Below are 27390 nucleotides of genomic sequence, written 5' to 3'. Positions count from 1 at the left end.
CTCAGGATTTTACAAGAATTTACTCTTGTAAATTCAAGCCCCAGGTTGGGTGTAGCAATTATTTAAAGATAAAAAACAAAACACACAAAAAACCTATCTCTTCAATAAATTCTTAGACAGATGCCTAATCTTGTCTACAGTATGCTTACTGAAGAGTTTCACTCTCAAAGGAGGATTTTTTTCTTGAACTGTGGGGAGATTGTTTACCACCACTGACTAATGGTAGGAATGTAATCATTGTCTTCCTTTTGTGCTGGGGAAAGTGGTCTTTGGAGTTAGTAGAAGTAACCCTAAGGATATGTGAGTCCTCCGGAAGCTAAAATCATTTCTGGAATATGCAAATATATAATTTGGAAATACATAAATGTATATAGAGAATCAGCTACAATCCCAGATATTTTAAAATGAGGAAGGACACAAATATAAAGCATTTTCTTTGTTTTGCTATTAATTATTCCTTATGTGCATAGATGTCAAGGGTGGCCAGGCAGGCAAGAGTTTTCAGAAATCTGACTGGGATTAAGATGATTAGCTACAGGGTCCTAGTCTACAAAACTAGTGGTGAGAATGACTAAAGAGTTCGCTTTGCTTAAGCATTTTCAAGGCTTTCTAAAAAATTGCTTTGGCCACATTTTTTTAAATTGTAAAATACTTAATTATGTATCTTGTTCAATCATAAATTTATTGTAGATGTGAGATGACTGGGAGCTCAGTTCAACCCAAGGAAGTTATTTTGTATTTTTCAGACAACAATTATTGTTTAAAGTTTTTCTATTTAAAGATAAAATCTGACTTCATATAGCTCTCAATCTTTGGCCCTATGCCTGCCTTGAAAAGCAAAGAAGAATGAGCTATCTTCTACAAAATAGTCCTTCAAAGATCTGAAGACAGTCCTAGTGCCCGTCCAATTGTGTCCCTGCTGCCCCACCACCTGGTCTCCAGCTCCTTCCCTATGAGCACTAGTTCATCAACGTGTGCTTAAAATAAGGCACTCAGATTGAACTCCTGGTATGGCCCGAGGCGTACAAAATAGGAAGAACTGTAACTTTCTGTGATCTGAATGCTGAACATTCATTTGGTTAGGTAAAAGCAGCCACTAGATTGCTGTTTTAAGAACAACAACTTTATGGTTTCTGGCAGAGAGACTTGTCTAATTCAATAGGAAAAAACCTTAAGCTTACATTTACAACAGATTAAAATATTCATGCATTTGGATACAGAAACACCATCTTATATGAATATAAATAATGGATTAACAGAAAAATTTTTGCACAACAGAAGCTAACCTGATTTTCACGTTACTATCTTGCAGTTACCTTTGCACGGTAACTTCCTGCACTAGGAAGCCTTTGGGGAATGTAATTTCCACTGCCTTGTGATGTTAATTTGAGGTAATTATCATAAGTAGACTAAAAAAAAGTTTTGCATATTATTTGTTCTTGTGGGAGCCCAGGGCTGTTGGCAAGTCAGTATACAGGAGAGGCCAGAGGAGAGGAATATTCAGAATTTAGAAACTTCTTTAACAGCCCTGGATCATAAGGTTTCAAAGCTTTTAATGCTTCCCAGCCTTTGCCTGGTAAAACCTTCCTCACAGATGCTGGGAAGCCCGCCTGAAGGGCTCTGAGAGCTCTCTGCACTTGATATTTTTAATGCACTTGAATTTTCAGGTTTTCCAAGGCAGGATGGGTAAGAATAAAACCGCTTCTCCAGTCCATTTGGCTATTTAACAGTTCTGTCAGGTAAAGAGGGGAAAATAGGTAATTTTTTCCCCTTAACACCACCACTATGAATTTGGGTTACTTGCTGAGCTTGTGTGGTAGGAAGAAATAGGAAACCCTGGTGTCCATGGTTCTGTGATCTCATCTGACCACCCCCTAGGAGGCCTCCTTGAGCCATTTCCAGGGGGCATTTTCACTGTTGGCTTGGCCTCCCACCCCTCTTTTTTTTTTCTTAAAGATTTTATTTATTTATTTAATAGAGAGAGAGAGACAGTGAGAGAGGGAACAGAAGCAGGGGGAGCGGGAGAGGGAGAAGCAGGCTTCTGGCCCGGCAGGGAGCCCAATGCAGGGCTCGATCCCAGGACCCGGAGATCATGACCCAAGCTGAAGGCAGTCGCCCAACGACTGAGCTACCCAGGTGCCCCCTTGGCCTCCCTTTTTGAGACCAAAATCAGAACAGAAGAGCTTATGGGTGCTCTTAATAGTAAGTGACTTGCTGTTTTTCCAGACACCTGTCCCTGTGCCAGGGAATCTAGGCTGGGGGCTTCAGTGCAGCAGTCACCAAGTAGGGGGCTGCAGAAAGAGAAGGAAGAGATTGCTCAGGAGAGTCTGGGAATTCAAGAATGTGGGAGCAGTGATTGCAATAACTATTCACTAGTTTATTTATTTATTTATTTTTAAAGATTTTACCTATCCATTTATTTGAGAGAGAGGGAGCGAAAGGGGGGGAGGGGGTGGGAGGAGCAGAGAGAGAGGGACAAGCAAACTCCATGCTGAGTACAGAGCCCTAGGAGGGCCTCAATCCCAGGACCTGAAAATCATGACCTGAGCCGAAGGCAGACACTTAACCGGCTGAGCTACCCAGGCGCCCCTATTCACTAGCTTTAAAGAGTAAGTCTGTGACTGGTACAAACTTAGGTACAGACTTTCTATCTACAGGGTACTTTGGCAAAACACAGCAAAAGCTTTAAAAGTGTGCCTGCTCTTTTAAACCAGGAATGTCCCTTCTAGAAGTTCATCAGAAGAAAATACAAACAAATAAACCTCCTCATGTCCATAGAAGTTCAGTTGAAAGGATGTCATAGTGGCATTGATTAAAATTTTTTACCAAAACTTAAAAATAGGAGAATGTGGGGCACCTGGGTGGCTCAGTCAGTTAAGCCTCTGCCTTCAGCTCAGGTCATGATCCCGGGGTCCTCAGATTGAGCCCCACATTGAGCCCAGCATCGGGCTTCCCACTCAGCGGGGAGTCTGCTTCTCCCTCTCCCTTCATCCCTCCCCCCTGGTTGTGCTCAACCCCGCTCAAATAAATAAATAAAATCTTAAAAAAAAAAGAGAATGTTCCATTTCATTAGGAACTCAGAAGCGTCTTGGCTCTGAATTGTCACACTCAACAAGGATAACAACAAACCTGCCAACTACGTATTTGGTGAAAACATGATGCAACCTCCAAAGTGTTGTTGAGAGTTGCCAAAGACGAAAAAAAGCAGAAGAGCTGGTGAAAAACCTTGAGGGAGGAAGGGATATACAGCCTCAGAGAGTTCAGAAATCTCCAGCAATTATTGCCTTTCAGAAGGGGAGGATCCTACAGCGAAAGAGAACTACAAGTACAAGACCTAAATGGAACAAAACGAGATTGCTGGGAACAGTGGAAAGTCTTGGAAAGCACCAAAGGGGGGAAGAAAAAAACTTTTAAAAGTACTCTTAGAAACAAAGGCCGTAAAAAATTCTGGGAGACAGATGGACAGAAAAGCTCTCCTCACTCAAACTCTGAAATCCAGAGGGGGTGACTTCCCACAGAAGCCACGTCAGGGGTCCATCACTGGGGTAACACTGAGAGCCCCCCTGGTCCCACCTCTCCACTCCTCCACCAGTTTTCTAGGGAAAAAATCACTACCACAAACAGCAGACCAACACCTGCAAGACACTCAAAGGAAGAAAAGTATGGGCCAATAATTTTACCCACCAAACTGATCTTCAAGTATAAAGCTTAAAGACAAACGTCTTAAAACCTGTAAGAAATCAGGGAATATTATTTTCATGAGCCCTTTCCAAAGAACCTCCTAGAACTATAAAAGAGCAGTCACAGCACCACTTGGCGAGCCTGATGAAATCAGGGTAAAAGGCCCTTCCTTGAGCACTGAATGTATTTAACTGTAGAAGTAAGAGTAAAACAAATATAGAGATCAGGGTGACAGATCAGAATGCAAATGTTACATGCCTTAATAATGCAGAAATTTCTCATTACTAATAAAACACTGGAGAGAGAGAAGATAGGAATAAGAATGAGCTTACTAATTGCCTCAAATCAACAGATTCAAAGGAGAGTATTTAAAATTTCCAAATCGAGTAGAAGCTTAAGCATATTTAATATAAACACTAAGACTGATAATACTATTGACTGTACGAAGGATTGGATTACAAGATAATTTTTTTGTGTTCATAGTAGGGAATCAACGTATTTTACAAAGGTAACTTCTAGAACAAAATTACAAACCTTCCTAAATATCAAAACTACATTAAGAAGAAAGGGAAATACAAAAATACATTAGGAAAACACAACATAATGACAGAACTGAGAACAAATACATCTGTCATCTCAATAAATATAAATGAGTTTAACTCATTTTTTTTTTAAAGATTTTATTTATTTGACAGAGAGACACAGTGAGAGAGGGAACACAAGCAGGGGGAGTGGGAGAGGGGAAGCAGGCTTCCCGCTGAGCAGGGGGCCTGATGCGGGGCTCGATCCCAGGACCCTGGGATCATGACCTGATCCGAAGGCAGATGCTTAACGACTGAGCCACCCAGGCGCCCCTTAACTCATTTTTTAAAACGGTTTTCAAAATGGAATTCAAAGTCCAGTCCAACTCTAGAGTAGGTACACATCTAAGACAAAATGATCTAGAAAGGTTAATAATGAAAGGATGGGCAAAGAAAGGTGTACCAAAAAATTGCAAACATTAAAAAGCTTAGTATCTGACAACATAAAATTCAGGATCAAAAGCTTTAGCCAAGATAAAGAGAAGGACTTTTTAATGCTAAAGACTATAATTCATCATGAAAATTTAAGCTATGAATATCTATGCACCAAATAATAGAGCAAGAACTTTCATGTAATGGAAATCGTAGAGATACAAGGAAATTTAGCCAGAGACACACTAATTATACAAGACTTTGATTTACCTTTTCCAATCCAAAACAGATCCAGTGGCCAAAATTAAATGATGATCTAGAAGTCTAAACAAGACAATCCAAAAGGTAGGTGTTATTGATATGCATCAAATATTGTGCCCTGAGAATAGAGAACATACTTTCTTTTCAAGTGCTCTGGAATATTCATACACACACACTTGCATATACACAAAAGATTATATATTAGGCCACAAACCAAACTTCATTAAATTCCCACAGTAAAAAATAATACAGATAGCATCTTATAATACCAACACAACAAACATGAACATTTATAACATATTCAGAAAACAAACAGAAATTGTCCTTCTCTTTGGATACATATGGGGGGGGTCTATATTAAATAACTCCATGATCAAAAGGAAAATATAAATTCAAAACTGCAGAATTTCTAGAAAGCAACAATAATGAACATACCATATAGAAGCATCTATGAGTTCATCTAAAGTAGTACTCAAAGAAATATTCATTACCTTGAATAATTATATCAACATAAATGAAAGAAAAAAAATGGATTAAACTGGCTCAAAAGCTAGAAAAAGATTTTTTTTTAAGATTTTATTTATTTATTTGCCAGAGAGAGAGAGTGAGAGAGAGCACAAGCAGGGGGAGCGGCAGGCAGAGGGAGAAACAGGCTCCGATGTGGCACTTGAATGCAGGACCCTGGGATCATGACCTGAGCTATAGGCAGACGCTTAACCAGGCGCCCAGCTACCCAGGCGCCCCATAGAAAAGATTTTTTATTTATTTATTTATTTTTTTTTTTAAAAGATTTTATTTATTTATTTGAGAGAGAGAGAATGAGAGACAGAGAGCATGAGAAGGAGGAAGGTCAGAGGGAGAAGCAGACTCCCCGCCGAGCAGGGAGCCCAATGCGGGACTCGATCCCGGGACTCCAGGATCATGACCTGAGCCGACGGCAGTCGCTTAACCGACTGAGCCACCCAGGCGCCCCTAGAAAAGATTTTTTAAATAAGCCAAAGGAAAGCAAAAGGAAAAATTAATAAAGATAAATACAGAAACAATCAGTTAATACAACAAAACTATAGTGGAACTTACTAATAAACAAGTTTGTTCTTAGGAAGTTCAATTATGTTAACTAACTGGAATTTAAATAAAAACTTGAGAAAAGAAAAAAATAGAATTCAATGAATTAGGTAAGCCATAAACTAAATTAATCTTAAAAAAAAGAGAGGGAGGGGCGCCTGGGTGGCTCAGTCGTTAAGCATCTGCCTTCGGCTCCGGTCATGATCCCAGGGTCCTGGGATCGAGCCCCTCATCGGGCTCTCTGCTCCGCGAGAAGCCTGCTTCTCCCTCTCACACTCCCCCATGCTTGTGTTCCCGCTCTCGCTGTGTCTCTGTCAAATAAATCAATTAAATCTTTAAAAAAAAAGAGAGAGAGAGGGGTTGCTTGGGTGGCTCAGTTGGTTGAGCGTCTGCTTTCGGCTCAGGTCATGAACCAGGGGTGCTGGGATCGAGCCCCGCATCAGGCTCCCTGATCAGCAGGGAGTCTGCTTCTTCCTCTGACCTCCCCACTCTCATGATCTCACTCTCTCTCACTCTCTTTCAAATAAATAAAGTCTTTAACAAAAAAAAAAAAAAAAGAGAGAGAAAATGTACAAATACCCAAAATAAAAAATTACAAGTGGGAGGGAAATAGTCACACAAACATTAGAAAATAAAAAACAAACAAAAAATCATGAGAGAGGATGCCTGGGCCTCTCTCATGAGGTTAAGAGTTGGTTAAGAGTCTGCTTCTCCCTCAACCCCTCCACCCCTACCCTGGCCCCCCCACTTGTGCTCTCTTTCTCTAATGAATAAACAAAAATCTTTTAAAAAAAAAAGTCTCTCCCTCCCTCTGTCCCTCCCTATCCCTGTGCTCTCTCTCTCTCTGAAATAAACAAATATTAAAAAAAAAAACCTGTAAGAGACTACCTTATACAATTTTATGCAAATAAATTTTAAAATCTATAAAAATGTACAATTTTATCAGAAAACCAAAACAGACAAATTGCATGTGTTAAAATAATTTGAATAAAAATAATATGCATATATATCCAGATATAATATTGTAAAAGATAATAAGTAATTTTAATAAATAATTTTGTCAAAATAATTTGACAAAATTTGTCAAATGCTTACCCCTCCTTCCCAAAAAACCCCCAAAATTCCAGGACCATTGTTTTATAGGTGAATTCTACTAATCTACTAACCTTTAAAGATCAGATGATTCCAGTGATTTTTAAAATGCTCCTTAATTGAGACGCCTGGGTAGATCAGTTGGTTAAGCTTCTGCCTTCCGCTCGAGTCATGATCCCGGAGTCCTGGGATCGAGTCCCTGGGATTAAGTCCCCCGTCGGGCTCCTTGCTCAGTGGGGAGCCTGCTTCTCCCTCTCCCTCTGCCTTCCGTTCCCCCTGCTTGTGTTCTCTCTTTCTGTCTCTCTCTGACAAATGAATAAATAAATAAATAATCTTTTAAAAAATTTAAATAAAAATAAAATAAAATGCTCCATAATCTAGGAAAGAATAAAGACTTACAATTTCTTTTCATAAAGCAAATATAAGTACATTGAAACCAAACTATAATAAGAATTTTTAAAAGTAGGACAATGTCATTTATAAATATCAGTGCAAAAATCCTAAATCAAAAATATTAATTTATTTTTAAGATTTTATTTATTTATTTGAGAGAGAGAGAGAAGGAACAAGCAGTGGGGAGGGGTAGAGGGAGAGGTAGAAGCAGGCCCAGGAAGACTAGTGCAGAACTCGATCCCAGAACCCTGGGATCATGATCTGAGCTGAAGGCAGATGCTTAACCGACTGAGCCACCCAGGCAACCCTAAATAAAATTTTAGCAAGTAGAATCCAAAAGCACATTGGAGGGGCACCTGGGTGCCTCAGTCGTTGGGCATCTGCCTTCAGCTCAGGTCATGATCCTGGGGTCCTGGGATCGAGCCCCGCATCAGGCTTCCTGCTCTGTGGGAGGCCTGCTTCTCCCTCTCCCTCTGCCCCTGCTTGTGTTCCCTTTCTCGCTGTGTTTCTCTCTCTGTCAAATAAATAAATAAGATCTTAAAAAAGAAAAAAAAAAGCACACTGGAAGAATAATAAATTCTGACCAAATGGAGTTTATTCTAGAAATGGAAATGAAGTTCAATATTAGAAGATCTACTAATATAAATCATCATATTACTAGTTCTAAATATAAAAAATTATATGATTGTGTTTATAGGTACTGGAAATGGATTTGATAAAATTAAATACGTAGTCCTTTTTTTTTAATAAAGATTTTATTTATTTGACAGAGACACAGGAAGAGAGGGAACACAAGCAGGGGGAGTAGGAGAGGGAGAAGCAGGCTTCCCGCTGAGCAGGGGGCCTGATGCGGGGCTCCATCCCAGGACCCTGGGACCATGACCTGAACCAAAGGCAGACGCTTAACGACTGAGCCACCCGGGTGCCCCTAAATATTTATTCTTGATTAAAAACAAGACACTCAGCAAAATGGGAATCAATGGATATTTCCTTAAAACGAAAAAGTATGGTTTTTTTTCACAGCAGAAAAGCAACAATTTACTTAACAGAGACTCAGATATTTAGGATATGTTAGACGTAGTAACCAATGCAATGTAGACACAAGAAATAAAATTGTGGTAAAATAAACTGAAGAGAGCTCAGTATGGAGCCTGCTTCTCCCTCTCCCACTCTCCCTGCTTGTGTGCACACGCAGGCACGCACTCGCTCGCTCTCTCTGTCAAACAAATAAAATCTTAAAAAAGAAACGGAAGAGAAACATTTTAGATAATTTTCTAGAGTATCTTCTAGAATTCTCTTAAGGTTCACGGCCACAATCAATAGAACTGTTGAGGAAGGTTCTAGAAGATAATCTGAGGAGAAGGAGGAAAGAAGAGGAGCAGAGGGAGGAGGAAGAGGAAGAAGGTGATGAAAGAGAAAAGTGTGGTGGCTTTCAAATACGTTCACAAATTCTTTGACACTCCATTCAAAAGATGGAACCTGGGATGCCTGGGTGGCTCAGTCGTTAAGCGTCTGCCTTCAGCTCAGATCATGGTCCCAGGGTCCTGGGATCGAGGTCTGCATCAGGCTCCTTGCTCAGTGGGAAGCCTGCTTCTCCCTCTCCCACTCCCCCTGCTTGTGTTCTCTCTCTCTCTCTCTCTCCATCAAAATAAATAGATAAAATGTTGGTTTAAAAAAAAAAAAGATGGAGCCTAATTCTCTTGCCTCAATTGTGTACTGGGCTTAGTGACTTACTTCTAATGAACAGAGTAAGTTACAAGTGATGGTATGTGACCTATGAGTCCATGTTATAAAAAATATTGAGGCTTCTGCCCTGCTCTTTCTTGGTTCACTCACTCTGAAGAGAGACCCCTGCCCTGTGAGGGAGGACACACAAGCAGCCCTGTGGACAGGTGCATGTAGTGAGAACCAAGATCTGCAGAAAATAGCCATCTAAGGGGTGGCTCCTCTAGCCCTAACAAGGCTTCACATAAATGATGCCTCAGCTAACAAATGTATTGAAACACCATCAGAGACCTTGAGCCAGAACGATACTTAGCTCAAGAGCTAAGCCACTCCTAACTGAGTGTTGTTGGAGTGGGGGGTGGGGTGGGAGGGATGGGGTGACTGGGTGATGGACACTGGGGAGGGTGTGTGCTCTGGTAAGCACTGTGAATTGTGCAAGACTTGAATCTCAGATCTGTACCTCTGAAACAAATAATGCAATATATGTTAAGAAAAAAAAAAAGAAGAAGAAGAAGAAGGTAGCGGGAGGGGAAGAATGAAGCGGGGGAATCGGAGGAGTAGACGAACCATGAGAGACGATGGACTCTGAAAAACAAACTGAGGGTTCTAGAGGGGAGGGGGGTGGGAGGATGGGTTAGCCTGGTGATGGGTATTGAGGAGGGCACATTCTGCATGGAGCACTGGGTGTTATGCACAAACAATGAATCATGGAACACTTCATCTAAAACTAATGATGTAATGTATGGGGATTAACATAAGAATAAAATAAAAAAAAAAAAAGAGCTAAGCCACTCCTGAATTCCTGCTGTTGTTTTTTTAATTTTTTATTATTTTTATTTTTTATTTTTTAAAGATTTTATTTATTTATTTGACACAGAGAGAGAGCACAAGCAGCGGGAGTGGGAGAAGCAGGCTCCCCACTGAGCAGGGAGCCGATGGGGGGCTCAATCCCAGGACCCTGGGACCATGACCCAAGCCAAAGGCAGACATCTAACTGATCGGGCCACCCAGGTGCTCCTGTTGTTGTTTTTTAAAAATTATTTATGTATTTATTTGAGAGACAGATAGAGAGAGAGAGTGTGTGTGTGCCTACGTGTGTGCATAAGAGGGGCAGGGGTGGGCAGAGGGAGAGGGAGAGAGAAACTTAAGCAGACTCCTTGCTGAGTACAGAGCCTGATGAGGGGCTTGACCTCACAACCCTGAGATCACGACCTGAGCCTAAACCAAGAGTCTGACACTTAACCAAATGCACCAAGTGCGGGCGCCCCCTGAATTCCTGTTTTATACAGGTTGTTAGATAATAAATGTTTATTTTTTTTTAAATCATTAGGTTTTGGAGAAACTTGTTATGCAGCCATATAAGTAATACAGAGGGCAAAATAACGTCACTTTCAGATTGACAAAAAGTGAGCTTGTCACCAGCAGGTTTTTACTAAGGAAAATACTAACAATATTTTTCAGGTAGAAGAAAAATGATACCACATGGAAGGTAAGAGATAGAGAAGGAATGAAGAACAAATGAAGTAGTAAATATGTATATTAATCTAATGTTTCACTGGGTTTTTAAATACACAACAACAATAAGACCTAAATAAATGGGGAGATATACCATGTTTATGGATTCCAAGATTCAATATTAAGATGTTAATTTTCCCTAAATCAATCTATAGATTCAATACAACCCCAATTAAAAACCCAGCAGCCTGTTTTTCTAGAAACTGACAAGCTAATGCTCAAATCTGTATTAAAATGCAACAGACTAAAATAGCCAAAAGGGGCTCCTGGCTGGCTCAGTCAGAAGAGCATGTGACTCGGGGCGCCTGGGTGGCTCAGTTGTTAAGCGTCTGCCCTCAGCTCAGGTCATGATCCCAGGGTCCTGTGATCAAGCCCCGCACTGGACTCCCTGCTCAGCGGGAAGCCTGCTTCTCCCTCTCCCACTCCTCCTGCTTGTGTTCCCTCTCTCGCTGTGTCTCTCTCTGTCAAAGAAATAAAATCTTTAAAAAAAGAAAAAATAAAAGAGCATGTGACTCTTGATCTCAGGGTTGTGAGTTCAAGCCCTATGTTGGGTGTAGAGATTACTTAAATAAATAAATAAATGAACTTATATATATACATATAAATTTAAATATATATATTATATAAATATATATAAAGAAATAAAATAGCCAAAACAATTTTGGAAAAGAACACCATTGGAGGACTGAAACAATTTGATCTTAAGACTTATTATAAAGCTACAGCTCGGGTTGGCACGTTATTGCCCATGAGCAAAATCTAGCCTGCAGCCTGTTTTTGTAAAGCCCACAAGATACAAATGTTTTTTACATTTTTAAATAGTTGGAAAAAGAAACAAAGAAAAATATGCAACAGGAATTATATGTAGCCCACCCTTTACAGAAAAAGTTTGCTAACTCCTGAGTCTCCCTTATCAAGACAGTATAGTATTAGTAAAAAGATAGACACAGAGATCAATGACACAGAATAGAGAGTCCAGAAATAGACTCACACAAATATGGTCAACTGATTTTTTTTTTTTTAAGATTTTATTTATTTGACTGAGAGATTAGAGAGAGCACAAGTAGGCAGAGTGGCAGGCAGAAGGAGAGGGAGAAGTAGACTCCCCGCTGAGCAGGGAGCCCGATGTGGGACTCGATCCCAGGACCCTGGGATCATGACCCGAGCCGAAGGCGGACGCTTAATGACTAAGCCACCCGGGCGCCCCGGTCAACTGATTTTTGACAAGGATATTAAGGTAATTGAATGGAAAAAAGATAGTCCTTTCAACAAATTGTACTGGACCAATTAGATGACCATATGCAAAAAAAAAAAAAAAAAAGAATTTCAACTTTTGTTGGAAGACAATTCTCATAATTCTCAGTGGGTCTCTCATTCATCTGCACATCTTAAGAGTTAGACTCTAACTGCCCTTTTGTTGCAGGCTGTCTTTTTAAGGAGTTTGTCTATGAGACAGCTTAGAGATAGTGTCCACCTTCAGAGTAAAGGGCAGGTTTGTTTACTGTACAGATTAAAAAGGTTATGCATTGTTCTGGGCCGAAGGTTGGGCAGGTCTGCTTGCAGTCCTTTATAAAAAGACTGCTGTTCCCGGGCGCCTGGGTGGCTCAGTTGGTTGAGCGACTGCCTTCGGCTCAGGTCATGATTCTGGAGTCCCGGGATCGAGTCCCGCATCGGGCTCCCTGCTCGGCAGGGAGCCTGCTTCTCCCTCTGACCCTCCCCCCTCTCATGTGCTCTCTGTCTCTCTCATTCTCTCTGTCTCAAATAAATAAATAAAATCTTTAAAAAAAAAAAAAAGACTGCTGTTCCCTAAGCTTAGTGTTCCTCAGCTGTGATACAAACCCACTGTGTGTACCGTTTGTACTTCATCCGCCTGACCCTTTGGCATAGCTCCTGTGGAACTTGTGGACAAGGGGAACCAACATAAACCTGAGGCCCGTGCTGCTCCCAATGCTGTGGGTCATAAAGGTCTTTGTCTCTATGTAGGAGGCTATGTCTTTTACCAGCAGCCACTGAAACTGTGGCACGGTAGGTAACTTGTTAGCTTACAAGTAGGGTGAGATCTTATATCCTTTTTCCTTCTTGACAGCCCATACCTTGCATCATATACAAAAATTAACTTGAAATGAATCATGTATCTAAATGTAAAACCTAAAACTTCCAGAAGAAAACAGAAAATGTTCATGTCATTGGGTTAGGCAAAGTTTCTTAGACCAAAAAGCATGACTCAGAAGAAATAAATTTGTATTTCATCAAAATTTAAAATTTTGCTCTTCAAAAGACAGGATTTTTAGGGCAGCAAACTCTTCTGTATGTTGCTATAATGGTGGATACATGTCCTTACACATTCATCAAAAGCCAGAGAACATACAACTCTAAGAATAAACCCTAATGTAAACTATGGACTTTGGACGATAATGATGTGTCAATGTCACAAATGTCCCATTCTGGTGCTAGATATTGATAGTTGGAGGGAGGGGAGGGATGAGGGAGATGGAAACTGCACTTTCTGCTCAATTTTGCCGCAAACCTAAAACTGCTCTAGGGGCCTGGGTGGCTCAGTCGGTTAAGTGTCTGCCTTTGGCTTGGGTCATGGTCCCAGGGTCTTGGGATCGAGCCCCGCATCGGGCTCCCTGCTCAGCGGGAAGCCTGCTTCTCCCTCTCCCACTCCCCCAGCTTGTGTTCCCTCTCTTGCTGTGTCTCTCTCTGTCAAATAAATAAATCTTTAAAAATAAATAAATAAATAAAACTGCTCTAAAAATAATGTTTTTTTTTTCTCTTAATGGCAAAGTATCTGAATAGACATTTCTCCAAAGAAGATAGACAAATGGCCAATAACCACATGAAAGATGCTCAATATCATTAGTTTTAGGGAGATACAAAACCACAATGAGATATAACTCTGTACTCGCTAAAATGACTATAATAAAAAAAAAGGGAAAATAGTAATTGATGGCAGGGATGTGGAGAAGCTGGAACCCTCATACATTGGTGGTGAGTGTTTAGAATGGTGCAGACACTGTGGCAAACAATCTGCCAGGTCTTCAAAGGGTTAAACATAGACCCAGCAATCCAGTATATATCCAAGACAATTGAAAACGGATGTCACACAAAAACGTGTACATGAATGTTCACAGAAGCATTATTCATAAGAGCCAAAATGTAGAAACAACCCAGATGTCCATCAAATGGTGAATGGATAAACAGAATGTGCCATATCCATATAATGGCGTGTTTTTCTTTTTTTTTTTTTAGATTTATTTATTTATTTATTTATTTATTTGAGAGAGAGAAAGAGAGAGAGCATGAGATGGGGGAGGGTCAGAGGGAGAAGCAGACTCCCTGCTGAGCAAGAAGCCAGATGCGGGACTCGATCCGGGGACTCCAGGATCATGACCTGAGCCGAAGGCAGTCGCTTAACCAACTGAGCCACCCAGGCGCCCTAATGGGGTGTTTTTCAACCACAAAAAGGAATGAAGAGCTGACACAAGGTACAACGTGGATGAACCTTGAAAACATGGTATAAGTGAAAGCGCTAGACACAAAAGACTACATACTATATGATTCCATTTATGTTACACATGCAGAATAGGAAACCCATAGAGACAAAAAGTAGATTAGTGGTTGCCAGGTGCTGGAGGGAATGGAAAGTAACTGCTAAAGGGTATGGGGTTTCTTCTGGGGGTGATGAAATGTTCTATTTTCAGCTTGTGTTGATAGTTGCACAAATCTGTGACTACACTAAAACCATTGAATTATATACTTTTTTTTTTTTAAGATTTTATTTATTTATTTGACAGAGAGAGAGACACAGCGAGAGAGGGAACACAAGCAGGGGGAGTGGGAGAGGGAGAAGCAGGCTTCCCACTGAGCAGGGAGCCCGACGTGCAGCTCGATCCCAGGACCCTAGGATCAGGACCTGAGCCGAAGGCAGACGCTTAATGACTGAGCCATCCAGGCACCCCTGAATTATATACCTCATTATTTTTTTTAAAGATTTTATTTATTCATTTGAGAGAGAAAGAATGAGAGAGAGAGCACATGAGAGGGGGGAGGGTCAGAAGGAGAAGCAACTGAGCCACCCAGGTGCCTGAATTACATACTTTAAATGGGTGAATTTTATGGTATGTGAATTATATCCCAATAAAGATAAAAAAAAAAAGATGAGGTAGGGGTACCTGGGTGGCTCAGGTGATTAAGCACTGACTTCGGCTCAGGTCATGATGCTGGGGTCCTGGGATCGAGCCCCACATCAGGTTCTCTGCTTGGTAGGAAGCCTGCTTCTTTCTCTCCCTCTGCCTGCTACTCCTGCTGTTTGTGTTCTCCCTCTCTGTCAAATAAATAGATAAAATCTTAAAAAAAAAAAAAAAAGATGAGGTAGAGGGGCACCTGGGTGGCTCAGTCTGTTAAGCCTCTAACTCTTGATTTTGGCTCAGGTCATGATCTCAGGGTCATGAAATCGAGGCCCATGTGAGGCTCCATGCTCAGTGGGGAGTCTGCTTGAGATTCTCTCTCCCTCTCCCTCTGCCCCTCCCCTGCTCGCTTGTGCTCTTTCTCTAAAATAAATAAATAAATCTTAAAAAAAAAAAGATGAGGTAGGAAAATTGATTCTTGTTTATATAAGTACTCCATTCTAAGGAATCTGAATCATAAAAACAAATTAGAAATAATAACCTGGACAAGAATTGGACTTGCCACAGGGTCCTGTAAAATGTTAATACTAACATTTTTAGACAATTTCGCATTTTGAAAGAATAATATAACAGTATCATATTATTTTTAATAATACCTATTTGTGCACTTTTAGGTTCTTATACCTTGCATGCATGTTTGAATATATTTGTATGTAGGTAAATAAGCTCGTTGCTGGATGACCCCTAGCTTTTTCCCACCCCATTGGCCAAGTTATCTGTGTAGCTACAGCTGCTGATAACAAACCCTGGGTTCCTATTTCGGGGCCAGCTTCTCAACTGTACAGCAGGTGACCAAGAATTTGGTTCAGAGAAGGCTCATCAATGATTTTCAAAGTTTGGTCAGTGGCAGATGGAATACTTGGAACCTTGATTCTGAGCATCCAGTGATAGGCCCGGGAATTGCTATTTCAACAAGTCCCTCAAGGAGTGTGATCTGCACTCAATTTTGAGAGCCCCAGCTGTGGGCACCTATTCCTGATTGCTGTGGAGAAGCTGTGACTGTTCACATTCTCCTTGCTTGCCAGGGTGAGAGTGGCATGCCTCCTTATTGTTAACCTTAATGGGACTTTAGTGAGCCTGGTGCTGGGTCTGCAGGCACAGTCTTCTCATTATACTGCCTGGTATTTCCATTTTGGATGGGGTTTCTGTCTGCTGGGGTCCTGACATCCCATCAGAATCTGTCCCTGGATCCTATTCACAATATACTACGCTGGAGACCAGGATCATGAACTCTAGGGCAGGCTCTATACCTCTCCCCACAAGTGATGAGGGATGAAGGGGCATCATCTTAGGTCAATAACCTCTCAAGGCTGATGGGGGCTCAAGTGATTTCCCAAGTACTATACTTGAATGCTTCCAGGGATGGGAAATTCACCACTTACAAGTAAGCTCTTCTCTCTGTGGATCTGCTCCCTGTCCCTTGAATGGCCAGCAGAGTTATGCCAGTCTCACTTGCTCATCTCATGTGGACACATCTATTCTGGCTCCTTCCAACATCTTTTGGAAACAGGGGTGTCTCTGCTCTGGTTAAAATCCTTCAGACACTCGCATTCTTCTTAGGATCTAGACCACAGTCCCTACCATGGCCTACTATTCTTGCTGATCTTTGCAACCTCATCTCCTCCGCTCTAGGACCCTGTCCCACAGATCTTGGCGTTCTCTTACCAGGCCAGGCTGTGTCTTGCCATGGCCTATGTCTCTTTAAGTGGTTAACTCCTATTCATCCCTTGGCTCTCCAGCATCATTTCCCTGATCTCCAAGTCTGGATCAGGTCCCTTGCTTGTTCATGCTCCTAACACTCTGGGCCTCTCATTAACATCTGCCAATGCTGAAACTGTTCACTCAAGCAATTCTTTCACCAATGTTTGCCTCCCCCAGTAGACGGCAAAGTTCATTAGTCCAGGGATCTGAGTTTGCTCTCTTGCATCCCCAGCATCTAGCAAAAAGCCTGGCAGGTATTTAATTGGACGGATGGCTAGCTCCAGGAAGGCGGGCCACAACTGGGAATTAATCAAAGACAGACCCGGAGCAGCTACACATATAAAGCCCTCAGAACTGAGGGCATCCGTGTGCGGCCAGGGGCCCGGGGAGCCCCCAGGGCAAGGACACAGCACAGCTCTGGCTGGCACCCAGCTGCCGAATGGGAGAGGGGCACTCCGTCTTTGTGCTTGGGGGCCTCAGTTTCCCTACCGGTTCCCCGCGGGGTCGACTGAGAATGGCCTCAGCGGCCCCCGCGTAGACGCACGCCAGGCGCAGCAGGCTGTGGAGGTCTGAGGGGCCCGAGCCGGTGAGGCCGCCGCTCCCGGCGAGGGCGCTCCAGGTCGGTCCTCCGGAGCAGTCGCGCGCCGCAGGGGGCCCTCTAGCCGCCAGGACGTGGCGCGGTGCGAGTCGGGAAGGCGGCGGGCGGGTGCGGCCTTCGGCGGCGGAGGGCGCCATGGTGGGTGGCGAGGCGGCCGCCGCGGTGGAGGAGCTAGTTTCGGGGGTGCGGCAGGCGGCCGACTTCGCGGAGCAGTTCCGCTCCTACTCGGAGAGCGAGAAGCAATGGAAGGCTCGCATGGAATTCATTCTGCGCCACTTGCCCGACTACCGCGACCCGCCCGATGGCGGCGGCCGCCTGGACCAGCTGCTGTCCCTCTCCATGGTGTGGGCCAACCACCTCTTCCTGGGTTGCAGGTGCGGACCCCTGCGGGCTGGCTGACCCTGTCCCCTGCCTTCAGACCCGCAGCCCTCCCCTAGGGCCGACCCCTGCCCAGTGCTGACCCCGCCCCCAACCTCCCGCCGCACTGGCCCGGCCTATGGCTGATTCCCACGCTAGCCAGCTCCTTGGAAAGACATTTAACCTCTCAGAGCCTCAATTTCCTCATTTGGAAAATGAGTTGTGAAGACTACAGTATTAAAGAGAAAAAAAAAAATGCACCTAGCACAGGCTATTTAGCAAGAGCTCAATCTATGGTGGGCGCTAAAATGCCATTGTCATCTGTATTAATACTATTAGTTTAAACCATCGCCTTTGCGGAGTGCATTGTAAGTGTCTTGGCTCCTTCCACCCACATGGCAAACGTGCAGACACAGAAACTGAGATCCCCATTTTACATATGAAGGAGCTGAGAGAGGGCCATATGTCTTCTGGCAGGATTGTGGATTTTACCGTTTATGGCAGGATGTGATCTGTGGCCTTTGGCTTTTTCTCCCCACTCCCCAGTCTGCTGGACTCTTTTGCCTCTCTGCCTTTCCTGTTAGGAAAATAACAGATGACTTCAAGGGGCTGTTGTTGAAGTGCTGGATAAGGCGCCCCTTGTACGCCCTCAAGGAAGAAGGTGTCAAATCTTGAAGCTCCCACATCCTTTTATTTTAGTGTCTTGAAATTGTGCTAGGATAGTAAGATGACTTGTCTTAGTCCTGGTTTCTGGGCCCGTTTTGGCTCTCGGACTCCAGTCATATGCTTCCGCCAGCCCTTAGCCACTTGGTTTGTTGGGGTTGTTAGAGCAGGATTTGGAGGAGCAGTGCCAAAGGCTTTTCCTCTGTTTTCTGGGTGCCCCTGAGAAATCCTGGTTAATGGGCTCCAAGACTAGGAAGATGTCAGAAAATTGGAAAAATGAACAAATGATGTTATTTACATTAGACCAACATTCCGTGTGTTTAAAAAATAAAACATTTGGTCCTCATACTGTATCCATGAATATGTACTGCCAGATGTACATTGCCTCTATTTTTGTAAATCTTTTTTGTTTTGTAAATCTTGAAACGCCTGCTCTATTTGCATTCCTACAGTCGCTTCTGAATCCACAAGCCAGAAGAAGGTTTCCTAACCTGCCGCTGAGCATGTGTCCATTTCCCCTGTAGTATCACATCAGAATGCTGAGTTGGGCTACTTGCAATTTCTCATTAACCCATAGTGACAAGTAATTTCTCCACGGTTTTTATCTTACTACTTTTTATTGTGCAGTTACAACAAAGACCTTTTAGACAAAGTGATGGAAATGGCTGATGGAATTGAAGTGGAAGACCTGCCACAGTTTACTACCAGGAGTGAATTAATGAAAAAGGTAAACAGGGTTTCTAAGTGCATTTGAAATGGTATAGCATTAATGGCCCCTGCTTTTATGTTGATGTGTTAGAGTATATTGTTTACTCCCCAAGGATCTAAGCCCTTTGATTAAAAAAAATTTTTTTTAAGATTTTTTTTTTAAATTTATTTATTTGACAGAGAGAGCGAGCAAGAGAGGGAACACAAGCAGGGGGAGTGGGAGGGGGAAAAGCAGGCTCCCTGCAGGCTCCCTGCCGAGCAGGGAACCTGTCTCGGGACTCGATCCCAGGATCCTGGGACCATGACCTGAGCCGAAGGCAGACGCCCAACGACCGAGCCACCCAGGCGCCCCTCATTAAAAATGTTTAAAAATTTAGGACGCCTGGGTGGCTCAGTGTCCTGGGATCGAGTCCCACATCGGGCTTCTTGCACGGCGGGAAGTCTGCTTCTCCCTCTGCCGGCCGCTCCCTCTGCTTGTGCTCTCTCTCTCTCTGTCAAATAAAATCTTAAAAAATTTTTTTTTTAATTTGTTACTGAAGTATAATTGACATACAATATCCTATTCGTTTCAGGTGCACATCATAATGTTTTTATACGTTACAAAATAATCTCTACTTATTATCTAGTTATCCATCATTCACCATACAAAGCTGTCACAGTATTACTGACTGTATTCTCTGTGCTGTATGTACATCACATCCTTATGACTTAGTTTATTTTATAATCGGAAGTTTGGACGTCTTAAATGCCCTTCACCTCTGTGACCCACCCCCCACCTGGTAACCAACAATGTTTCCTGAATCTATGAACCTGGTTTTGTTTGTTGTTTTTTTTAGATTCCACATAATAAGTGAAATTCATCTGTCTTATTTCACTTAGTGTAATGCACTCTAGGCCCAACCATGTAGCAAATGTCAAGATCTTTTTTTTTTTTTATTATCGCTGAGTAGTATTCCATTATGTATAACAGCACATCTTCTTTATCCATTCATTTATCTGTGGACACTTAAGTGCCTTTTCACTTTCATTTCTCTGTAATTGGTATAAGCCTTTTCATAACTAGATAACAACTAAATTACACATTGTTGTTGGAGTAATTCATAAATTTAACCTCTAAACTTCCTTTATGAAGTTTTGAGCTTTTTGCTTAATTTTTAAGAAAATGTTGGCTAGAATGCTACAGCTTTCCACTTATTAAAAAATCTTGTTGGTAACATTAACTCATCTTTACCCCAACGGGTGAGGGTCTAACCAGATTGGTTTGGCCCATCTGACTTGCTGATGGAAATGTAGATAGAATAATACCCACATATAGCTGTTCTGTTATCACTTTAAATTGTCAGCATTTATAGATCACAGGTGTCAACTCTGTAGGGCTTAGTCTGATATGAGGTTGCAGACTTTACATGGTGAGCTATTGCCTGGGGAGCCTTGTATCTGGGTCCTTGTGCTGGGGCCCTGGAGAGTGTGGGAGAAAGAAGCTCAGGTGATGGGCTGGGCATCCCAGTTGTTGTTCAGAATCCCCTAAGACATGCTTCTTCTTTTTTTTAAGATGTATTTATTTTAGAGAGCAGCACTAGTGGGGCAGGGGAGCAGGGGAGGGCAGAGGGAGAGGGAGAAGAGAATCTCCAGCAGACTCCCTGTTGAGTGTGGAGCTCGATGTGGGGCTCCATCCCCTGACCCTGAGATCATGAAGCTGAGCTGAAGTCCGACACTTAACCGAATGAGCCACCCAGGCACCCCAAGACATGCTTTTTCTCATTTGCCTGGGCCTTTTCAGGCAGCAAAATTAATTGCTTCCTCTCTCCCAAAGTTTGTTTCTTTGGCACTCTACCAGGTCTATTTTAGAAGATTGTAAGCTTTTCAAGGGAAGAGATGGTGCCCAAAGTTTTAGTCCTTCTGTCTCCAAAACCTAGTATAGGCTTACCTAAGAGCAGCTTAGAAAATGCTTACAAAATTGACGAAAGCAATAGAGTAAAAGGCTGCAAGTCCATTTTATTTCTATTCTCAGAAATACAGGTAAGCCCTTACCTCATCCTTGTTGGGTTTTGTTTTGGGAGGCAGGGCATATAAAGAGGTTCCCTTCTGTGTGGGTATCAAGGAACTAATCAAAACTTCAGCTTCCCAGAAAGTACTTCAGTCTCAAACAGCATACCCCACTTGATTTCAAATAGTTTTGCTAAAAAAAAAATACTCTTTTAAAATCTGAATCTGGGGTCAGAAATTGGAAGTTTGTGACTTTTTGGATTGTCTCATATAATACTTTAAAAAAAAAATCTCTGGGCAGTTCATCAGTGTCCCATAGTGGTGAGGTTCCTGGGGCTCAGTCATGGGGCAGCTAGATAGTTGCTGGCTGCCTGAGTGCACCCCCCTAGGCAGGAGTAGGATCAGCTTTTACTTCCTAACTGCGTGTAGCAGGTTCTTTCCTTGCTTTTTACTCCCAAGAGGTATTTTGCCGTCCTTAAAACTTTTTTCAAGTCAATTTTGTTATACTTTTTTTTTTTTTTTTAAGATTTTTATTTATTTGTGTGAGAGAGAGAATGAGCAAGAGGAAGGGGCAGAGGGCGAGGGAGAAGCAGGGAACCCAATGTGGAGTTTGATCCCAGGACTCTGAGATCATGACCTGAGCTGAAGGCAGGTGCTTAGCCAACTGAGCCACCCAGGCGCCCCTATACTTCTCTGTCTTATATGTAGTCATAGTCTTCTGGACTATTAGAGATCAGAACCCTTCACGATGTTTGGGTCACAGACCAAGGGAGCTTTTGTAATTGATAAGCATGTCCATACACCAGTGTGAAGAACTACATGTCTGTGTTGGGCCAGGGCGTTTCTCTAATCTGTTAATACTGTGAAGGGGTCTTGAACCTCCACAGTATAGGAGTCCTCTGTCCTGGGATGTTCATTTCTGACACTGTCATTGCCCAGTGTCAGCCTCCAGAGAAGAGTCCTCAGGCACAAACCTGGTATCCCTGAAAGCAGCTCTGCCATCAGACTAGTCACACTCACCTAGCTACCTGGAAGAAGCCTGCGGGGAGCCTCTACTTCTAGAGCACTTGCGGATTGTGTGTGTTCCGGCTTCCTTTCAATAAAACGTAAGTTTTCTTAGTAGCCAAGTTTTAGACTATTGATACCACTGAAAATGAAACTCATTTAACCCTGAGAAGTGAGATCCTTAAAGGGTATGCAGAGTTTTGCCAGTTTTTAAGACTTCTGGATACTTCGATCCTGAGAAGGACTCTTCGGATGTGTGTGCTATGACAGACTTGAGTGGTGTTGAAGGCCGTCCCTTCTCTATTGAAGGCCACCCTGGGAAGCCACTGGAAAGAGTCATGGGGACTTCCCAGCAGTTCTTTTGTCTCTTGCCTGAAGTTTTTGCGTGTAATAGAGGCTGGCAAACATTAAGCAACATGGCTAGGCCACATACCAAACAAACAAACAAACAAAAAACCCCTGATATTGAGCCATGCACCTGAAAGTGTCGTAGTTCTGCCTAGAATAGATCCTGAGCTCTGAAATTAGAGTTTAGGTGGGTTTTAAAGCTAGCTAGCAAGTAGAAATGAATCACCTGGCATTGTTGGCATCTTGAGACTGGACAGTGAAGGTAACTTAGGACATAATTTCTTTAGAGTAAGATTTAAGAGGCGTCTGGCTGGCTCAGTCGGTGAAGTGTCCACCTTTGGCTCAGGTCATGATCTCAGGGTCCTGGGATCGAGCCCTTGGTGGGGAGTCTGCTTTTCTCTCCCCCTCTGCCCCTCCCCATGCTCATTCTCTCTCTCTGTCTCTCAAATAAATAAATAAAATCTTTAAAAAAAATAAAGTAAGATTTAAAAAAATTATATACTGCAGTTTTGAGGCAGATACATCTCTGTGGTCTATCCAACTCTTATTTTTTTGGTCTGAGAAAAGAAATGAGCATTGTTCTCTGACAGGTGGTATTTATCACACAGTTGCAGTGTATGATTTTTCTTCAGATTCAAATACAAATATACTGAGCAAACAATCTCAGGGATCTAACAGTCATCCCTAGGCAGCTACTAGCAGCCTTTGTGGCAGACCAGCTTTATCCATTAGCGAGCAGTAATTTACAAAGGGCAGCAGCTCACTCAGGAAGGGTGTCATTACTAGCACTGTCAGAGGTAATATTTCCAAGCCGTTGTCTTAAGGAGAAAGAGGAGTGATTAACGAGGAAGCTCTCATTATTGGCTCACAGAAAGAATTTGTCAACTTAATTTCTTGGCCCATTATTCCTAAGAACATTTTTATCCAAGAAGGAAAATGGCAGTACGGAAGGTGACTGGATTTGAAATGTGAACGAGAAGGTAGGAAAACAAGCATACTTGCCTTTGAAGAAGTGCTTTTCTGTGCATTATGTCCAATCTTGGCAAGCTCTAAGGTAATGGAAAAGCCACTCCTGTGGTGAAAGGAGATGTGATTTTAAAGCGGCAAGTATTTGGAAGTATTAAAACAAATTCAGCCTGTCAGATGAATGGAGCTACCTTTTCCCCTTTATCCACTAGAGAGAGAAAAAGCCAGAAAAGCTGATTCTGACCCCCCAGGCCAGACTGTTGCCCGGTGCTCAGGATGAGTACATCACATGCCAACACCTTGTGTCAAAGACCGTACTTGCAGCAGCCCGGGCTGTGGCAGCTTCTTGGCTGCCATAGTCTTGGTCTGTTCTATGGGAAATTGGAAAGATGGCTTAGGGGATTTTCTTTTCCTTTGGAGTAATGATGGTTTCTTTCTTTTTTTTTTTTTTAAAGATATTATTTATTTATTTATTTGACAGAGAGATAGCACAAGTAGGCAGAGTGGCAGGCAGAGGGAGAGGGAGAAGCAGGCTCTCCGCCGAGCAGGGAGCCTGATGCGGGGCTCGATCCCAGGAGCCCGGGACCATGACCCGAGCTGAAGGCAGCTGCTCAACCAACTGAGCCACCCAGGTGCCCCAATGATGGTTTCTTTAGGTGATACTGCATTCTCCCAAAAGGGGAAAGACTTGTTATATTTTGCTTTTCCTGAGGAATTTTGCTGTTTCATTCCTCAAAAAGACTGGAGTGACAGGCTTAGCTAGGAAATAGGTCATACCTTGAAAACTCTTATTACTAAAAAGACTCTCAGATTGATTCACTTGCACTGCTAAATGTTAAGGAAATCCATTCAAATACAAGGTGACAGCCAACATGATTTCTTCGCACCCAGCTTAAAAGTTGTCTAAAGCTAAGTTTAAATTTACCAAAGGTGCTAGAGAGCACCCAGAAAGAATATATCTGCTTCAGTTCGCCACTATTTGAAGACATGCATTTACAGTTTCTAATAGTGTGAAATCCAGGAATACATAACCTTCACATCTCCTAAATATCCTGAGTCAATGTGAAATCTTGTGAATTACTACCTGGATTCAACTGATTTTAATTTAGAAGAGTGTTGTGTGATTCTGCTTTTAGAACCCTTCACTGAAGAGCATGCCATGAAGAAAGTTATATTTCAGGTGTTTCTGTTATTACTTTAAATTGTCAGCATTTATAGATCACAGGTGTCAAGACAAAAAAATTAGGCTCTAGGTCCCAAATAGATGGCATGTTCAATGTTTTGTTGAATTTTCTGTATGTACTAAAATAATAATTTGAGTCTACTTTCCATCTAGGTAGATAAATATTGTATTACTGCTGTATTTTATTTTGTAAAAGATTTTATTTATTTGAGAGAGCGAGAGAGAGCACACAAGCCGGGGGAGAGGCAGAGGGAGAGGAAGAAGCAGACTCCCCACTGAGCAGGGAGCCCCATGTAGGACTCAGTCCTGGGACTCCAGCACCATGACCTTAGTGGAAGGCAGAAACTTAATTGACTGAGCCACCCAGGCACCCTTCATGCTGTATTTTAATTTATAAATTAGATTTGCTGGACTACATAGCTAAATAACCTTTTCTTTTTTTTCCCCCAGCATCAAAGCTGAGGCAGAAGATTCATCACATTTTCCAGCATCAGCTACAGGCTTAGGAAGGAGGCTGGGATGAATGTGACATGGACCACAGCAGCTCTCTTAAGATTCCTGGTATTTCCAACATGTAGGAAAGAGGCAGTTGGAATGACAATCTTGTCTAGTTTGGAGTTTTAAAAGGTCTCATTCTTCCAGTAGCTATCATTGTAAAAGTGTGCATGGATATTTATGTATTTATAAATCATGCCCTCTTTTTTTATTTTCACTTTTTGAATGTCAAACTTTTTGTTAAAAATGCTTTTTTTTTTTTTTTTATGTTGTTGTAATAATTGCCGGTAGTGAATTTTACAATTTGGACTTTTCAATAATGTATTTTCAAGTCTGATTCTGTTTTATGGTCTTTTCCCCTCCCCGCACTGAGGCAAACCAGCCTTATTTCTTTTTTTTTAAGATTTTATTTATTTGAGAGAAAGAGAGCATGAGAAGGGGGGAGGGGCACAGGGAGAGGGATAAGCAGACTCCCTGCTAAGCAGGGAGCCCGACTCAGGGCTTGATCCCAGGACCTTGAGATCATGACTCGAGCCGAAGGCATACACTTCACCGACTGAGCCACCTAGGCGCCCTTATTTCCTTATTTCTTTCTGAAGTTTATGCCGTCTTTATGGCCACTGCCACACACACTCATCTTTTTTTAAGAGATGAGTGAGAATCAAATCATAGGCCTCAGGTACCTACCAGCTCATGGGAAGAGGTGGCTTGTGAAAGGGCATCTGGCCTTATTTTAAAATGGACACCAGATGCCACAGCTTGATCCAGGCAGCCTAGTTGATTTATAGATTTTCTAGAAGGTCTCCTAGATAGCTGAGTAAAGCCCACATTCTCTTTTTCTGCAGGGATTCTGAGGGTTTTGGTCTTCTAGACTTAAGGATTGCTTTGCCCATAGCCCCCGAAGAAATATTTGTGTAATGCAATGCTGTTTTGCTCTGAAATTCTGTTTTCCCCACTTAGTTAATATATCTGTTCTTTATCCCCTCCCTCTTCCACTCATCCATTTTAAAATTTTTTTAAAGATTTTATTTATGTATTTGAGAGAGACAGCGAGAGAGGGAACACAAGCAGAGGGAGTGGGAGAGGGAGAAGCAGGCTTCCCGCTGAGCAGGGAGCCCGATGCAGGGCTCGATCCCAGGACCCTGGGACCATGACCTGAGCCGAAGGCAGACACCTAACGACTGAGCCACCCAGTCGCCCCATAAAAATTTTTTTTTTTAAAGATTTTTTTTAGGGGCGCCTGGGTGGCTCAGTCATTAAGCGTCTGCCTTCGGCTCAGGTCATGATCCCAGGGTCCTGGGATCGAGCCCCGCATCGGGCTCCCTGCTCAGCGGGAGGCCTGCTTCTCCCTCTCCCACTCCCTCTGCTTGTGTTCCCTCTCTCGCTGTGTCTCTCTGTCAAATAAATAAAATCTTAAAAACAAAAACAAAAACAAAAAAATACAAAAAAAAAAAAAAGATTTTTTTTATTTGTTAGAGCACAAGCAGGAGGAGCTGCAGGCAGAGGGAGAAGCAGGCTCCCTGCTGAGCGAGGAGCCCGATATGGGACTTGATCCCAGGACCCTGGAATCATGACCTGAGCCGAAGGCAGATGCTTCACCGACTGAACCACCCAGGCGCCCCTAAGATTTTATTTTTAAGTAATCTCTTCATCCAACTTGGGGCTCCAACTTACGACATTGAGATCAAGAGTTGCATGCACTACCAACTGAGCCAGCCAGGAGCCCTCTATTTCTTATTTAGTACCCACCATTAAGAACTTACCTCCAGGCATAAATATTGAGAGAGGGACTTCATTTGGGGTCAGCAATATAACAGTCACAGCAGAATTCACTCATCACTGGGCTTGGTATTTGGGGTAATGGTGAATAAGGCAGTGGACCCTGTCTTAGCTGAACCTACCAGTAAACCCAGGTAATTAAAAAAACCAGGAATGCTGAAGAGGAGAGCTGGCTGTGGGAGCATGATGCTGGGAACAGACAAGTGGGATGACTCTCACCCACTGCTCAAGCCTAAGGACAAGCATCACACCTTGGATGAGCACATCTCTCTGCAGCTTCTGGGTCTAATCTGTAGCAATCACTAGGGTGGACCACGTGAGGTCAAGATCTCTGATACAACTGGGCAAACCATTTCTCTCCCTAGCCTTACCTGGGAAATGGAGGTCATAGAAATACCTAGCACAAAGAGCTGTGGCAAAGACGAAGATGTTACAGGGGTAAGCTAGTGCTCAGTGAGCCTTAGCCTCTTCCTCACATGTGGCCTAGCCTCTTTCTATTCTGGTTACCTATACAAATTTGTGAGGCTTAAAAACCAAATTTACAAATTGGGAAATATCAGAGTGGGGATGTTCACTTCTAAAATGCATCTTTCACAGGTTTCTCATCACAGATCCTATTTTCTTTGTAAGATATAATGCCCTTTAAAAATAATAACATCCTGTCAGGAACGTAAATCCATTTCAGAAAGCAAGCTTAAATTGTGCACTGATTGCATGTTCCCCTCC

At 42.6% G+C, this 27390-nt stretch overlaps 1 protein-coding gene and 1 long non-coding RNA gene across 3 annotated transcripts in view; one reads left to right on the top strand and one right to left on the bottom strand.

The window, feature by feature from the left end:
* Positions 1–17252, bottom strand: part of LOC123856559 (uncharacterized) — an 84426-nt gene extending 67174 nt beyond the window's left edge. Inside the window, exons 1-4 of the long non-coding RNA XR_006793721.3 lie at positions 17066–17252; positions 14861–15012; positions 7127–7357; positions 4905–5013 (exon numbers count right to left, since the gene is read on the bottom strand). This is a non-coding gene — a long non-coding RNA (uncharacterized LOC123856559). The remainder of the gene's footprint in view (positions 1–4904; positions 5014–7126; positions 7358–14860; positions 15013–17065) is intronic.
* A 2-nt stretch (positions 17253–17254) lies between these two features.
* Positions 17255–25826, top strand: CDKN2AIPNL (CDKN2A interacting protein N-terminal like). Of its 2 annotated transcripts, XR_006793720.3 has the most exons (4): positions 17255–17548; positions 18822–18921; positions 21828–21994; positions 24841–25826. XR_006793720.3 is itself a non-coding variant. In XM_045892689.3 (3 exons), the coding sequence occupies exons 1-3, from the start codon at positions 17310–17312 to the stop codon at positions 24850–24852; spliced, it is 351 nt and encodes a 116-aa protein (XP_045748645.1). In that variant the 5' UTR covers positions 17258–17309; the 3' UTR covers positions 24853–25826. The 2 variants fall into 2 exon arrangements, 1 of the variants encoding a protein (XP_045748645.1); XM_045892689.3 differs by lacking the exon at positions 21828–21994 and having other exon boundaries at positions 17258–17548.
* Positions 25827–27390: the final 1564 nt, after the last annotated feature.

The sequence above is a fragment of the Mirounga angustirostris genome, unplaced genomic scaffold (assembly GCF_029215605.1).
Source record: "Mirounga angustirostris isolate CCGP_5_RB_7025 unplaced genomic scaffold, mMirAng1.0.hap1 SCAF_7, whole genome shotgun sequence".
Taxonomy (NCBI): Eukaryota; Metazoa; Chordata; class Mammalia; order Carnivora; family Phocidae; genus Mirounga; species Mirounga angustirostris.
This window is presented reverse-complemented; position numbering and strand designations above follow the sequence as displayed.